The sequence below is a fragment of the Coregonus lavaretus genome (assembly GCF_964263955.1).
Source record: "Coregonus lavaretus genome assembly, chromosome: 1".
Classification (NCBI taxonomy): domain Eukaryota; kingdom Metazoa; phylum Chordata; class Actinopteri; order Salmoniformes; family Salmonidae; genus Coregonus; species Coregonus lavaretus.
In genome coordinates this window covers 51363857-51380997 of record NC_139988.1, presented here as the reverse complement: position 1 = coordinate 51380997, position 17141 = coordinate 51363857, and the positions used below count along the sequence as shown (strand labels likewise).

At 40.2% G+C, this 17141-nt stretch overlaps 1 protein-coding gene across 1 annotated transcript; it reads left to right on the top strand.

Annotated features, from left to right (window-relative positions):
* Positions 1-2602: 2602 nt before the first annotated feature.
* Positions 2603-16125, top strand: LOC311109584 (protein YIPF3-like). Its single transcript, XM_084152513.1, has 9 exons — positions 2603-3154; positions 3999-4205; positions 4758-4864; positions 4979-5024; positions 5157-5249; positions 7488-7619; positions 10344-10457; positions 12697-12820; positions 15040-16125. Exons 1-9 carry the CDS (start codon positions 3089-3091, stop codon positions 15177-15179), a joined length of 1029 nt encoding a protein of 342 aa, XP_084008639.1. The 5' UTR covers positions 2603-3088; the 3' UTR covers positions 15180-16125.
* Positions 16126-17141: the final 1016 nt, after the last annotated feature.

Below are 17141 nucleotides of genomic sequence, written 5' to 3'. Positions count from 1 at the left end.
TTTTGACTGGTAGTGTGTGTAATATATATATATATATATATATATATATATATATATATATATACAGTGGGGAGAACAAGTATTTGATACACTGCCGATTTTGCAGGTTTTCCTACTTACAAAGCATGTAGAGGTCTGTAATTTTTATCATAGGTACACTTCAACTGTGAGAGACGGAATCTGAAACAAAAATCCAGAAAATCACGTTGTATGATTTTTAAGTAATTAATTTGCATTTTATTGCATGACATAAGTATTTGATACATCAGAAAAGCAGAACTTAATATTTGGTACAGAAACCTTTGTTTGCAATTACAGAGATCATACGTTTCCTGTAGGTCTTGACCAGGTTTGCACACAATGCAGCAGGGATTTTGGCCCACTCCTCCATACAGACCTTCTCCAGATCCTTCAGGTTTCGGGACTGTCGCTGGGCAATACAGACTTTCAGCTCCCTCCAAAGATTTTCTATTGGGTTCAGGTCTGAAGACTGGCTAGGCCACTCCAGGACCTTGAGATGCTTCTTACGGAGTCACTCCTTAGTTGCCCTGGCTGTGTGTTTCGGGTCGTTGTCATGCTGGAAGACCCAGCCACGACCCATTTTCAATGCTCTTACTGAGGGAAGGAGGTTGTTGGCCAAGATCTCGTGATACATGGCCCCATCCATCCTCCCCTCAATACGGTGCAGTCGTCCTGTCCCCTTTGCAGAAAATCATCCCCAAAGAATGATGTTTCCACCTCCATGCTTCACGGTTGGGATGGTGTTCTTGGGGTTGTACTCATCCTTCTTCTTCCTCCAAACACGGCGAGTGGAGTTTAGACCAAAAAGCTATATTTTTGTCTCATCAGACCACATGATCTTCTCCCATTCCTCATCTGGATCATCCAGATGGTCATTGGCAAACTTCAGACGGGCCTGGACATGCGCTGGCTGAGCAGGGGGACCTTGCGTGCGCTGCAGGATTTTAATCCATGACGGCGTAGTGTGTTACTAATGGTTTTCTTTGAGACTGTGGTCCCAGCTCTCTTCAGGTCATTGACCAGGTCCTGCCGTGTAGTTCTGGGCTGATCCCTCACCTTCCTCATGATCATTGATGCCCCACGAGGTGAGATCTTGCATGGAGCCCCAGACCGAGGGTGATTGACCGTCATCTTGACAACTTCTTCCATTTTCGAATAATTGCGCCAACAGTTGTCGCCTTCTCACCAAGCTGCTTGCCTATTGTCCTGTAGCCCATCCCAGCCTTGTGCAGGTCTACAGTTTTATCCCTGATGTCCTTACACAGCTCTCTGGTCTTGGCCATTGTGGAGAGGTTGGAGTCTGTTTGATTGAGTGTGTGGACAGGTGTCTTTTATACAGGTAACGAGTTCAAACAGGTGCAGTTAATACAGGTAATGAGTGGAGAACAGGAGGGCTTCTTAAAGAAAAACCGGCAGTGTATCAAATACTTGTTCTCCCCACTGTATATACACACACACTGAACAAAAATATTAACGCAACATGTAAAGTCTAATGAATTTATTTCAATTGACTGATGATTTCCTTATATGAACTGTAACTCAGTAAGATCTTTGAAATTATTGCGTTTATATTTTTGTTCAGTATATATATGTTTTTTCCCCCATTCTTCCCTTCTCCTTATTATTTTGCGTTAAAGTTGATCCGTTTTCACCCCATCCAGTAGGTGGAGGCATGCACCTCTAACACTGTTTGCGGACCGCCATAATACCATAGAAGAAGAAGTGTCCACAATCATGGGTGGGTCTGAGGATGGGAAGAGAAGACTGGAGGAAGTGCGATTGAAATGAAGGCGTTACAATGGCGTTAAGTTTAAACCAACGTCCCCGGAATACAAGCCAACTGGAATCACTTAAATCTACTTTATCGCTTGAGAATCTTGAGATGGAGGTGGATAGTGGGAGTTCAGAGATCGAATCCCACGAAAGTGAAAAGGAACAGCCTCCTTTGACAGGTGTGGGGAAGGCTTCAGAGCCTCAACCTAATGAGCAGGGAAATGCTCGAGATGAATCTGACCCAGTGGGAGTGCGTTTCGTGGAGAAAGTGGAGCCATGTTTTCTGGCCGACCCATTTGTGGTATCTGGTTGGGTGGAGAAGAAGGTGGGTGTTAACTCTGTCTAAGTATCCAGAAGTGGACTTATTTCGATTTTCTGTGCGTCTTCCACCCAGAAGTGGGCGCTCTGCCTCACTCGCCACAGGACAAGAGCTGTGTCTTGCTTTTCTCTCAGGGGCAGAGCACCACTGAAAGGAGGGATTTCGGGGGTGGCTTTGAGTGTGAAGATGGATCAACTGAAGTTGAGGAGCCCTGGTCTCTGTGATACACGCCATTTGGTGAGACACAGACCTGGTGGCGAGCACGAGACTGAGGAGACCCTGTCTATCCTAGTTTTGATATTGAGTGTTTGTGTGATAAAGTAATGCAAGGATATGAGTAATCCTGTGAAAGCGTTTGTTTCGAATCCGTTTTGATGTTTCAGGTGCCAAGGTTATGGTCATGTAGCAGCAGGTTGGTTTCTTGGTGTTCATTGTTATGGTAATTAACTGTACAGCACAGATGGAAAGGAAGTCACAGAAGCCAAAAGTAGTAGTAGCAGCAGCAGAAAAGTTATTGGGAGTGAAATATGTTGTGGCAGAAGAGTTACAGGAGGTGTTCAAAGACTGAGTCACATTATCACAGGCCAGGAGTAGGAACGGTTAGGGCAAAGTAGTGGAATAAGGGGCGTGTTTTGGTTTTATAGTTATGGGTGGTGCAATTTAAAATTTTCCCGTTCCCTTTATTTTTTGTTTTGTCACGATGTGGAGTGCACACTTCGGGCTGAGAAAGGCAGCAATACGCCAAAAAGCATCTAGTTTGCCGGAAATTCACACGAAGAAGAAGTGTTCACGTAGTACGCACGACGTGTTGTTGTGCGTGGAATCTGACCAGGCAGCTTAACGCATTTGGGAACAAATGTTTATCTTTAAAGCACATCTGATGCTATAATTAACAATTCGTTGGTTGTATGGGAGATTGAAAGTGCAGTTTTATTTTTTACAAGGGATCAAGAACACGTCCACTTGCTCTAAAATATGGCTTCGTCTGATGGGAACAAAAACACGGAACCATGGGGCGGTTTTGATGACAACATTATCCAGGTACTGTATTGATAGCTAGCCAAGAAAATGCTTAATATGTATCGACTATTTTATTATATCACTGTACATCGTCTTTAGTGTTGCCGAACTATATTTTACTCTGTAATACATGTCATCATCCTACTGAAAATTGACAAACCTTGGCCCACAATGTTGTGGTAGGTAGTTAGCTAGCCCAATAATAGACTAGCTAAATTAACCTAACGTTACTCCTAAATCAAAGGACCTTACATGTTCTGTTTAAGGCGAATTGGCTAATCTAAAAGTGAATCATTCTTAATTGTGGTACGGTTCTAGAAACACTTACAAATCCCTCTTTAAAATCACATCAAAATAATTTCACAAATGAAAAACACCGTTTTAACACAATTGCAGCCGACAGTATTTTGGCATCGGTCTTCCATTTACGCAGATAGCTAATTAGCACATGTAGTCCACTGTATTCCGTCTGTTTTCGTAAACAAGCGCTGTAACATGGATATGGCCGTGTGGGAACGCTAACCTTATAAACGTATGTAGTAATTTAACCTTTTAAAAAATATATGTTTTAAAGATTTCTTGCTGATATGTTTCCAAAACCGTACCACAAGCGATGCGTGTTAATGTTTAGCTCAAGCGTTGGGGTTCTTAACAAACCTCCTCTGGTCAGAAGATACTGCAGTTAGCGTCTATGAATGGGGTAGCTAGTTAGCTAACCATAAACTAGAAATATCCTTATTTGTGTTTCTTCCTTATTCGTTTCACGTGGTGACTGTGTAAAAGGAAACATTGACAATTTGCTTGTGAAACATCATTTCACCTAGATGGATATACAGTAGTTATATCTAATAAACTATCTTACCAGGGCACTGGTTCAGCAGTGATTGACATGGAGAACATGGATGACACATCAGGCTCCAGCTTTGAGGACATGGGGGAGATGCACCAGCGCATGAAGGAGGAGGAGGTGGCAGAGGAGGCAGAAGCAACTGAAGAGGAGACTGGGGAGGATGGCGAGTTTCTGGGCATGAAGGGTATCAATGGCCAGCTGGGGAGACAGGTGGCAGATGAGGTGAGCTGAGAATGCTTTGTGATGCTGATGATGGGCAACAACCTGTCACACACAACAGTACCTTTGTTATGAAATGGCCTTTGCCATAACCCAATATTATAAGTTACATCTCAATAGTCTTGTCTGGTTAATGTTGCAGTCTTAACTTTGACTTTCATCACACCTTTGTCATCTGATGAACCGAGTGGCGCAGTGGTCTAAGGCACTGCGGCGCAGTGGTCTAAGGCACTGCATCGCAGTGCTAGCTGTGCCACTAGAGATCCTGGTTCGAATCCAGGCTCTGTCGTAGCCGGCCCCGACCGGGAGACCCATGGGGCGGCGTGCAATTGGCCCAGCGTCGTCCAGGGTAGGGGAGGGAATGGCCGGCAGGGATGTAGCTCAGTTGATAGAGCATGGCGTTTGCAACACCAGGGTTGTGGGTTTGATTCCCACAGGGGGTATGAAAAATAATATAATGTATGCACTAACTGTAAGTCGCTCTGGATAAGAGCGTCTGTTAAATGACTAAAATGTAAAATGTAAATGTAAATGAACTTTCCCTCATCCTCTTAGGTGTGGCAAGCAGGAAAGCGTCAGGCTTCCAAAGCTTTCAACCTATATGCCAACATAGATATTCTCCGGCCGTACTTTGATGTAGAGCCTATGCAAGTTAGAAACAGGTGAGAGTCGGTCACGAATGTGTTTGTAATCACAATGTTTAACTTGTAAAATAGTCTCGCGGAGTCACATTTTATTTAAAAATGTCGGACATTTACGCCTCTTTTCTACTCTAGGTTGATTGAATCAATGATACCCATCCGCATGATACATTTTCCACAGGTGAGTGGAATTTTCTTTTCCCATACTATTTTCACAGGCCGGGGGGAGATTTAAATCTAGAGGCTTTCAGCGCTTACCTGGCCAATTAAAGGAAACATTAATGTATTCACTGCTCCTATTTTCCAACTATAGAAGATTGCTGGGGAGCTGTATGGGCCCATGATGCTGGTGTTCACGCTGGTGGCCATCCTCCTGCATGGAATGAAGACATCAGGAACAGTTATTGTAAGAGAGCTCAACTTATACTGGCTTCGTAAATGCATGTTAATATACAGTATGTATAGATTAACATGTATTATGAAGCTCAGGGATACTGATGGTAGATTAATTAAAACTGTAGATGGGGGTAGCCATCAACTCAAAACCCTTTTGACATTATGAAACCAAAAGCCATCTATCTGTTCAGCTTTTGCAGCTCAAAAATATAAATTACTGCTCATGTAACACTCATGTGGTTTGTTCATCCTGCATTCTTAAGATATATTGCCTTAAGAAAGTATTCATACCCCTTGACTTATTCCACATTTTGTTGTTACAGCCTGAATTCAAAATTGATAAAAAAGAAAAAAATAATCTCACCCATCGACACACAATGCCCCATAATGACAAAGTGAAAACATATTTAGAATTTTTTGCTAAATTATATGCTATGACACTCCAAATTGAGCTCAGGTGTATCCAATTTCCTTTGATCATCATTGAGACATCGATACAACTTGATTGGCGTCCACATGTGGCCAATTCAATTGTTTGGACATGATTTAGAAAGAAACACACCTGTCTATATAAGGTCCCACAGTTGCATGTCAGAGCAGAAACTAAGTCCAAGGAACTGTCCGTAGATCTCCATAAAATTGTGATAAGTTCCTTCAGAAAGTATTCACACCCCTTCACTTAATCGACATTTTGTTGTGTTACAGCCTGAATTTAAAATGGATTCAATTGAGATTTTGTGTCACTTGCCTACACATAATACCCCATGTCATAAAAATGGAATTATGTTTTTAGAATAAAATAAAAAAAGTTATTACAAATGAAAAGCTGAAATGTCTTGAGTCAATAAGTATTCAACCCCTTTGTTATGGCAAGCCTAAATAATTTAAGGAGTAAAAATGTGCTTAACAAGTCACATAAGTTGCATGGACTCACAATGTGCAATACAATTATTTTTGAATGACTACCTCATCTCTGTACCCTACACATACAATTATCTGTATGTTCCCTCAGTCGAGCAGTGAATTTCAAACACAGATTCAAGCACAAAGACCAGGGAGGTTTTCCATGCCTTTCAAAGAAGGGCACCTATTGGTAGATGGGTAAAATTATAAAAGCAGACATTGAATATCCATTTGAGCATGGTGAAATTATGAATTACACTTTGTATGGTGTAGCAATACACCCAGTCACTACAAAGATACAGGCGTCCTTCCTAACTCAGTTGCCGGAGAGGAAGGAAACCGCTCAGGGATTTCACAATGAGGCCAATGGTGACTTTAAAACAGAGTTTAATCACTGATAAGAGAACTGTGGATGGATCAACAACATTGTAGTTACTCCACAATACTAACCTAATTGACAGAGTGAAAAGAAGGAAGCCTGTAAAGATTACAAATAATTCGAAACATACATCCTGTTTGCAACAAGGCACTAAAGTAATACTGCCAAAAAAGTGGCAAAGCAATTCACTTTTTGTCCTTAACACAAAGTGTTATGTTTGGGGCAAATCCAATACAACACATTACTGAGTACCACTCTCCATATTTTCAAGCATAGTGGTGGCTGCATCATGTTATGGTTATGCTTGTAATTGTTAAGGACTGAGTAGTTTTTCAGGATAAAAAAGAAACGGAATGGAGCTAAGCACAGGCAAAATCCTAGAGGGAAACCTGGTTCAGTCTGCTTTCCACCAGACACTGGGAGATGAATTCACCTTTCAGCAGGACAATAACCTAAAACACAAGGCCAAATATACACTGGAGTTGCTTATGAAGATGACATTGAATGTGCCTGAGTGGCCTAGTTACAGTTTTGACTTAAATCGGCTTGAAAAAAAGAAACCGGCTGTCTAGCAATGATCAACAACCAGCTTGACAGAGCTTGAAGAATTAAAAAAGAATGTGCAAATATTGTACAATCCAGGTGTGCCAAGCTCTTAGAGATTACCCAGAAAGACTCACAGCTATAATTGCTGCCAAAGGTGCTTCTATAAAGTATTGACTCAGGGGTGTGAATACTTATGTAATAAAGTTGCACAAATTTCAAAAAACGTATTTTCACTTGGTAATTATGGGGTATTATGTGTAGATGGGTGAGAAAAAAAACATATTTAATCAATTTTAAATTCAGGCTGTAACACAACAAAATGTGGAATAAGTCAAAGGGTATGAATACTTTCTGAAGGCACTATATGTTGTCTATCTGACCTTGATTAGGCCTAATACATTGTTCTTCATCCCTGGACAGAGAGAGGGTACTCTGATGGGCACAGCCATAGGGACATGCTTTGGTTACTGGCTGGGAGTTTCCTCCTTCATATACTTCCTGGCATATCTGTGCAACGCCCAGATCACAATGCTCCAGATGCTGTCTCTGCTGGTGAGTCAACAATGACCATCACTGTCTGAAATGTCTGCTCTACCCAAAATTACAACCAAATAATTGCAGCCTTACCGCAAAAGTGGAAGAGGAAAGTGGAAGGGGGAGAAAGTAAGGAACTTGTCTGTCGGCCTTGCATTAAAGAACATAATTGGTTAAGGAAAACTGTGATAAATAAAAAAGTATATCAGTTTCACTTAAGGACCAAAGGATTGACAGCCGTCCCATAAAGATTGCAAAATAGTTGGGAAGAGATCTTTGACGTACCGATCCCATGGCATAGTGTTTATGAACTGACACGCAAAACGACACCAGATTCAAAAATTAGAATCTTTCAATTTAAATTATTATATAAAATTCTTGCTACCAATAGAATGTTATTTATATGGGGGATACAATCTTCCCAGCTCTGCAGATTTTGCTGTGAAGAGACAGAATCATTAGATCATTTGTTTTGGTTCTGTCCATTTGTAGCTTGTTTTTGGACACAGGTCCAGGAATGGCTAAAGGATTGCAATATTTACCTGGAACTAACCTTGCAGATAGCATTACTGGGTGATCTGAAAAGTCATAGTCAATCAATAATATAATAATACTTTTAGCAAAAATGTTTATTTTTATTTCACAATCTGTAGAAGCAATGAGAATAGAAAGGTTCAGAACTTTTGTAAAACATCACAGTACAGTTGAAATATATATGGCAAATAGAAATCCTATATGGATGGTGTTAAGAGATAGATGGGAGGTATTGAATAGAGTTGAAGGATGGGACTAATAACAAATAACAACAAATAATAACAAAGATAGCTAATAATGTAAGCATACTGTGTCCATAATAAGTATATAGGTTGTATGTTGGGAGCTTTTGGGAAAGAGCACAGTTAGAAAGATATGGCATATAAAAGCAAACCGGATGGACATCATGAAAATGATCGGAGAGGTTGAGAGTAGAAGAAGTTCAGGAGCAATAAAAAAAAAAATATATATATATATATACAGTGGGGAGAACAAGTATTTGATACACTGCCGATTTTGCAGGTTTTCCTACTTACAAAGCATGTAGAGGTCTGTAATTTTTATCATAGGTACACTTAAACTGTGAGAGACGGAATCTAAAACAAAAATCCAGAAAATCACATTGTATGATTTTTAAGTAATTCATTTGCATTGTATTGCATGACATAAGTATTTGATACATCAGAAAAGCAGAACTTAATATTTGGTACAGAAACCTTTGTTTGCAATTACAGAGATCATACGTTTCCTGTAGGTCTTGACCAGGTTTGCACACACTGCAGCAGGGATTTTGGCCCACTCCTCCTTACAGACCTTCTCCAGATCCTTCAGGTTTTGGGGCTGTTGCTGGACAATACGGACTTTCAGCTCCCTCCAAAGATTTTCTATTGGGTTCAGGTCTGGAGACTGGCTAGGCCAATCCAGGACCTTGAGATGCTTCTTACGGAGCCACTCCTTAGTTGCCCTGGCTGTGTGTTTCGGGTCGTTGTCATGCTGGAAGACCCAGCCACAACCCATCTTCAATGCTCTTACTGAGGGAAGGAGGTTGTTGGCCAAGATCTCGCGATACATGGCCCCATCCATCCTCCCCTCAATACGGTGCAGTCGTCCTGTCCCCTTTGCAGAAAAGCATCCCCAAAGAATGATGTTTCCACCTCCATGCTTCACGGTTGGGATGGTGTTCTTGGGGTTGTACTCATCCTTCTTCTTCCTCCAAACACGGCGAGTGGAGTTTAGACCAAAAAGCTATATTTTTGTCTCATCAGACCACATGACCTTCTCCCATTCCTTCTCTGGATCATCCAGATGGTCATTGGCAAACTTCAGACGGGCCTGGACATGCGCTGGCTAGAGCAGGGGGACCTTGCGTGCGCTGCAGGATTTTAATCCATGACGGCGTAGTGTGTTACTAATGGTTTTCTTTGAGACTGTGGTCCCAGCTCTCTTCAGGTCATTGACCAGGTCCTGCCGTGTAGTTCTTGGCTGATCCCTCACCTTCCTCATGATCACTGATGCCCCACGAGGTGAGATCTTGCATGGAGCCCCAGACTGAGGGTGATTGACCGTCATCTTGAACTTCTTCCATTTTCTAATAATTGCGCCAACAGTTGTTGCCTTCTCACCAAGCTGCAATAAAATGCAAATTAATTACTTAAAAATCATACAATGTGATTTTCTGGATTTTTGAAGTGTACCTATGAAAAAAATTACAGACCTCTACATGCTTTGTAAGTAGGAAAACCTGCAAAATCGGCAGTGTATCAAATACTTGTTCTCCCCACTGTATAATAGAATTATTGTAAAATTAACTCTGTCCATAAGGTGTAGATAGTAAGTATAGTCCGGAAGTAGAGGCCTGGGCATTGTTGTTCACTAATTTACTCCAAGTAGGGAAAGGATGGTGGGGTTGAAAAGTAATAAAGGGGAGTATATATATAAAAAACAAAAAACAAAAAAAATAAACATGGGGGATTGGTAGTGATGCAGACAATTACATTGATAGAAGATACAATCTATCTGCAATATTAAGCTGATCCATTCCCCCCCAGATAAAAAAATAAATAAAAAATTATAAAAAATATTAAAAAGTAAAAAAATACAAAAAATAAAACCATGACCATAACTCCACTCACAGCATCCCTGTGTAATCAGTCTGTTATAAATGCAGTGTGAAATCTCACTGTCTGTTCTACTATGTGCCCCCAACAGGGTTATGGTCTTTTCGGGCACTGCGTGGTTCTCTTCGTCACCTACAACGTCCACTTCCACTCCTTGTTCTACATCCTGTGGCTGGTCGTAGGAGGGCTCTCCACACTGCGGATGGTAAATAAGCAGATCAATTACTACAAGTCCCAAGAGCCCCTTGACACTTAGACACTCGCTGACGTTCACACTGGGCACGTTTTAGTGCTAAGTCGGGGGAGGTGCAACCGCGACAGCCAGGCTCAGATCAACATGCCATTGTTTAGTTTTTCTTTATAATGTTGAAATAAACATGTCTCCAACCCCCATATCACACACTCACAAACTGAAATCATGTGTGTACATTATACAATCAATTAGTGAGAGAGAGCCTCAAATATCACATTCATTTTGTATACAGTGCCTTCAAAGTATTCATACCCCTTGACTTATTCCAAATGTTGTTGTTACAGCCTGAATTGAAAATGGATTAAATATATTTTTCTCACCCATCTACACACAATACCCCATAAAGAAAAAGTGAAAACATGTTTTTAGATTTTGTTTAACATTTATTGAAAATGAAATACAGAAATATCTCATTTACATAAGTATTCACACCCATGAGTCAATACCTTGTAGAAGCACCTTTGGCAGCGATTACAGCTGTGAGTCTTTCAGGGTAAGTCTCTAAGAGCTTTCCAAACCTGGATTGTGCAACATTTGCCCATTTATTATTTTCCCAATTATTCAAGCTCTGTCAAATTGGTTGTTGATCATTGCTAGACAACCATTTTCAGGTCTTGCCATAGATTGTCAAGTAGATTTAAGTCAAAACTGTAACTCGGCCACTCAGGAACATTCACTGTCTTCTTGGTAAGCAACTCCAGTGTAGATTTGGCCTTGTGTTTTAGGCTATTATCCTGCTGAAAGGTGAATTCATCTCCCAGTGTCTGGTGGAAATCAGACTGAACCAGGCTTTCCTCTGGGATTTTGCCTGTGCTTAGCTCCATTCCATTAATGTTTTATCCTGAAAACTCCCCAGTCCTTAACAATTACAATCATACCCATAACATGATGCAGCCACCACTATGCTTGAAAATATGGAGAGTGGTACTCTGTGTTGTATTGGATTTGCCCCAAACATAACACTTTGTATTAAGGACAACAAGTGAATTGCTTTGCCACATTCTTTGCAGTATTACTTTAGTGCCTTGTTGCAAACAGGATGCATGTTTTGGAATATTTTGATTCTGTACAGGTTTCCTTCTTTTCACTCTGTTAATTAGGTTAGTATTGTGGCGTACCTACAATGTTTTTGATTCATCCTCAGTTTTCTCCCATCACAGTCATTAAACTCTGTAACAGTTTTAAAGTCATCATTGGTCTCATGGTGAAATCCTTGAGTGGTTTCCTTCCTCTCCGGCAACTGAGTTAGGAAGGACGTCTTTATTTTTGTAGTTACTGGGTGTATTGATACACCATCCAAAGTGTAATTAATAACTTAACCATGCTCAAAGCGATATTCAATGTCTGCTTTTTAAAATGTTTACATATCTACCAATAGGTGCCCTTCTTTGCGTGGCATTGGAAAACCTCCTTGGTCTTTGTGGTTGAATCTGTGTTTGAAATTCACTGCTCGACTGAGGGACCTTACAGATAATTGTATGTGTGTGGTACAGAGCTGAGGTAGTCATTCAAAAATCATGTTAAACACTATTGCACAGAGTGAGTCCATGCAATTTATTATGTGACTTGTTAAGCACATTTTTACTCCTGAACTTAACTGAGCTTGCCATAATGAAAGGGTTGAATACTTATTGACTCAAGACGTTTCAGCTTTTCATTTTTTATTGATTTGAAAACATTTTGAAAAAGATAATTCCACGTTGACATTATGGGGTATTGTTTGGAGGCCAGTGACAAATCTCAATTTAATCCATTTTATATTCAGGCTGTAACACAACAAAATGTGGAAAAAGTCAAAGGGTGTGAATACTTTCTGAAACCACTCTATATCCACTGTATAGGCCTACATGAATCGTGGAAAAGTTGGTTCCTGTTTTAGTCATGTCTTTGGTCAAGTTTGCATGGGTCAAACAAAAACACCCTAATGATTGGTTGACAATAGAGCCTCCCACAATGCAGGCGATGGCTGCAGGATGAAGTTGGTGAAGAGCACCTGCAGAAACTTACAGTAGACTGCAGTCTACTTCATGACCTTTGATCACGTGATTTTTGTAAATTTCATGCAGTTGAACAAATTTTATCCCCATAATGCAACATTTGCTAAATTATCCGCTTGAACGCACCCATTATTTCAGTGATAGTCAGTCTGTCCCGCTTGCTCACATTATCCCTCGCTCTCGTTCTCTCTCAGGTGGCTGCTCTCATCTCTCGGACCGTGGGCCAGACACCACGCCTCATCCTCTGTGGAACACTGGGTGCTCTGCATATGCTCTTTCTATTCTACCTGCACTTCGCTTATCACAAGATTGTTGAAGGTAAGATTCCTCGGAAAGAAAACCAGAGCCCGTATTTACAAAGCGTCTCAGAGTAGGGGTGCAGATCTAAGATCATTTTAAACTTTTAAATCATGATGAATAAAGGGTGGACCTGATCCTAGATCAGCACTCCTACTTTATGACGCTTAATGAATACAGGCGTAGAGGTACAGTGCCTTCAGAAGGTATTCATACCCCTTGACTTTTTCCACATTTTGTTGTGTTACAGCCTGAATTAAAAATGGATTAAATTGAGATTTTGTGTCACTTGCCTATACACTATACCCCATAATGACAAAGTGAAATGATGTTTTTTTGTGTGTTCTTTAACAAATTCATTAAAAATGAAAAGCTGAAACGTTTTGAGTCAATACGTTTTCAACCCCTTTGTTATGGGAAGCCTAAATGAGTTCAGGAGTAAAAATATGCTTAACAAGTCACATAAGTTGCATGGACTCACAATGTGCAATACAATGATTGCAATAATAGTGTTTAAGATGATTTATGACTACCTCATCTCTGTATCCCACACATACAATTATCTGTATGTTCCCTCAGTCGAGCAGTGAATTTCAAACACAGAATCAACCACAAAGACCAGGGAGGTTTTCCAATACCTTGCAAAGAAGGGCACCTATTGGTAGATGGGTAAAAAAAATAAAAAAGCAGACAATGAGAATCTTTGAGCATGGTGAAGTTAATAATTACACTTTGGATGGTGACTTAAAACATAAGAGAACTGAGGATGGATCAACAATATTGTAGTTTCTCCACAATACTAACCTAATTGACAGAGTGAAAAGAAGGAAGCCTGTACAGAATACAAATATTCCAAAACATGAATCCTGTTTGCAACAAGGCACTAAAGTAATACTGCAAAAAATGTGGCAAAGAAATTAACTTTTTGTCCTGAATATAAAGGGTTATGTTTGGGGAAATCCAATACATGCATTACTGAGTACCACTCTCCATATTTTCAAGCATAGTGGTGGCTGCATCATGTTATGGGTATGCTTGTAATCGTTAAGGACTGGGGAGTATTTCAGAAATGAATGGAGCTAAGCACAGGCAAAATCCTAGAGGAAAACCTGGTTCAGTCTGCTTTCCACCAGACACTGGGAGATGAATTCACCTTTCAGCAGGACAATAACCTAAAACACAAGACCAAATCTACACTGGAGTTGCTTACCAAGAAGACAGTGAATGTTCCTGAGTGGCCGAGTTACAGTTTTGACTTAAATCTATTGAAAATCTATGGCGAGACCTGGCAAGAGCTTAAATAATTTTGAAAATAATAATGGGCAAATGTTGCACAATCCAGGTGTGGAAAGCTCTTAGAGACTTACCCAGAAAGACTCACAGCTGTATTCGCTGCCAAAGATGCTTCTGCAAAGTATTGACTCAGGGGTCTGAATGCTTATGGAAATGAGAGATTTCTGTATTTCATTTTTCATAAACATTTTCACTTTGTCATTATGTAGATGAGGATATGTTTTTTTTTTTTTTTATTCGAGCCGTAACACAACATTTTGAGTATGTGAAGGGATGTGAATACTTTTTGAAGGCACTGTACTACCCAAAGTGTGTGCAATTAGGACACTATTTTTGTTGTTTTGTCAAAACATCGGTCCTACATTTTTGACTATTGTATGTGACCCAGGATCGATCTATCTCGCTCTCTCTCTCTCTCTCTCTCTATATATATATATATACCGTACCAGTCAAAAGTGGGCAAAGCTGTCATCAAGACAAAGGGTGTCTACTTTGAAGAATCTCAAATATAAAATATATTTAGATTTGTTTAACACTTTTTTGGTTACTACATGATTCCATATGTGTTATTTCATAGTTTTGATGTCTTCACTATTATTCTACCATATAAAGAAAAACCCTGGAATGAGTAGGTGTGTCCAGACTTTTGACTGGTACTGTGTGTGTGTGTGTGTGTGTGTGTGTGTGTGTGTGTGTACAATCTCCAAGAAAATGAGGTCATCCACAAAAGTATTTCATTGCAGTGTACATGCGTCTTTCAGAGTAATGAAGGCCAATAATGTGAACTCAGGAAATTGAGTTGACTCCCCTAGTCCAATTTTAAACACATTTTAATTGCTTCTATTCAAAGACCCTCCAAGGTATATTCTTAAACTGGGTCTTGAATTTGATGCTGTATGATTAAAGAAATAAGAATTTGACATTTGTTTAAACATTTTTGTCTCAAGGTATCCTGGACACATTGGAAGGACCCAACATGCCCCCCATCCAGAGAGTGGCCAGAGATTTGCCTGTGGTGGCCACCTCTGCTATGAATGCTGTGAATACCACAGTGAAGATCTTTGGTGTTATTCTGCAGTCACAGTGATGGTGTGTCCAACGTCAAAGATGATACCACAGGCTCATGAGCTTGAATTCCATAGTGGTGGTGTGGTGTAGATAATACAGACTGAAGTGAAGGTCAAAGACCATGTTGGTGACTGGTTATAGTTGACATTTGACCTTCATCATTAAACATGAACATTGTCTCAGTAAACACAACACCATCAGTTCACAATAACTCTTACAACTTTAATTCTCCATGGGAAATGACATGCTTACCCTGGTTGTTTATATTGTACCTAATCAAAAAACGACATGATGGAGTGAGATGTCATGTTGGTGCTGTAACTCTTTTCAAATAGAAAATTGCCTCCCTTTTCATAGGGGTCTTGTATTTGTTAAAGCAGCATGAGTGCACTAAGATTCCCAGCTGTTTGCATTTGTACTCATGTTAAGACTAATTAATCTCCAACTCGACACTTTCTCACCTCTTGTAGGCTTTGTTACACGGGTTATGGTGTTAACATCAATTGATGTTTTAAAATTCTAGACATTCAATGGGAGGAAGGTTCTAAAGCTGTGTGTGGTGCCTTCTATTGTTTTTCGAAGGAATTATGATTATCATGTATGCTATGGGGTAAATTAGAGTTTAATCTCTTGTTTTACACAATGCACATCCATTGTCTGTAATTTTAATAACCTAACCAGAAAATAACCAGGTATGCAGTTGATATGTCATATGAGATATGTAATAGTGCATTAACTTATGAATATTGTTTATCCTAATCAGCTTTTGTTTCATCCAGTCATTTGTTTTGTGCATTATTTGTACTTCCTAACAACATTGTTTTTGGGTGGGATGCAAGGTGACCTCTTTTATTTTTATTTTACATGTGAAAATGTATTTATACGGTTATTGTACAGAAAGATACAATGGAAATAAACTTTGACCTAAGACAACATGTCTTTTAACACTGACCCTGAAAAAAACAGCCAGGTCACCCATGATGCAAGTCAGTATTTGATGTCCAGCCATGTCTGAGGATGTCGAGAGATGATGTGAAAACCGGCCACTAGGGGCAACAGTGAGCGTTGTTAGTTTCAAGTAGGTTTCGGTTTTGCTATGGTGTTGGGGCTGGAAGATGGGCGTAAGCAGCTGCCTCTGATTCCAAAGGTTGCAAGTTCAAATCCAGCTATAGAAAGTTATTTTTGTTTTAAGCCTATCCCAAACCTTAACCCTTACCTTAACCATTTGGAGTTAATACCTATCCTTAAGATTTAGAAGTTAATGCCTAAACTTAACCTTAAACACTTCGGAATCTGACATTTGGAACAACTTCGAAATTTGATGTTTGAGAAACATGGATGAACGTCTAATTCTGACGTGAGACAGAGCTAGTTGGAAAAAACTGATCAAGACAAAATCAAGAAGTCCTGCAATAACTCGCTTTATAACAATTGTTTTCAGAGGATGGATAGTTTCAAGTTTTAATAGTATAGTGGTTACTGTAGAGTAGACCATATGTCTCTACTGGGAGAGCCTCTTAGATAGTGGCTGATCAGCTGTGGAGAATTTTGTATGAAGAACTGATTTCTTGGAGAGATTGTTACCTGTATAGACAAGCAAAGGTCAAATGTCAGGGTCACCATGGAGACGAGTAAAAGAAGAATGCACCAGAGTGCAATCTGCAGTGGCTACCAAACACCAATGTGGACTGGCCAGTATTTGTTCCAGTCAGTAGAGAAATGGCCTCCTTCAAGAAGATTACAGTTCAGCCTGAGATCCAACCCTCTCCATCATCCAGCTGACCCTTAAGGAGTTCTTCAGGGACACGTGGTGTCTTTCAGTCATGAAGTACTCACTCACAGCTCTACATGAGAGCATGGTAGAGCGCAAAATTGTGGCCTTCATGAAGAATGATTTAGATGCATATCAGAAGAGCAGGCATCTAAACATTTGGCCAACAAGGAGCGCTGGCACAGTGCCTGGAGCAAGGAGGAGAGCAGA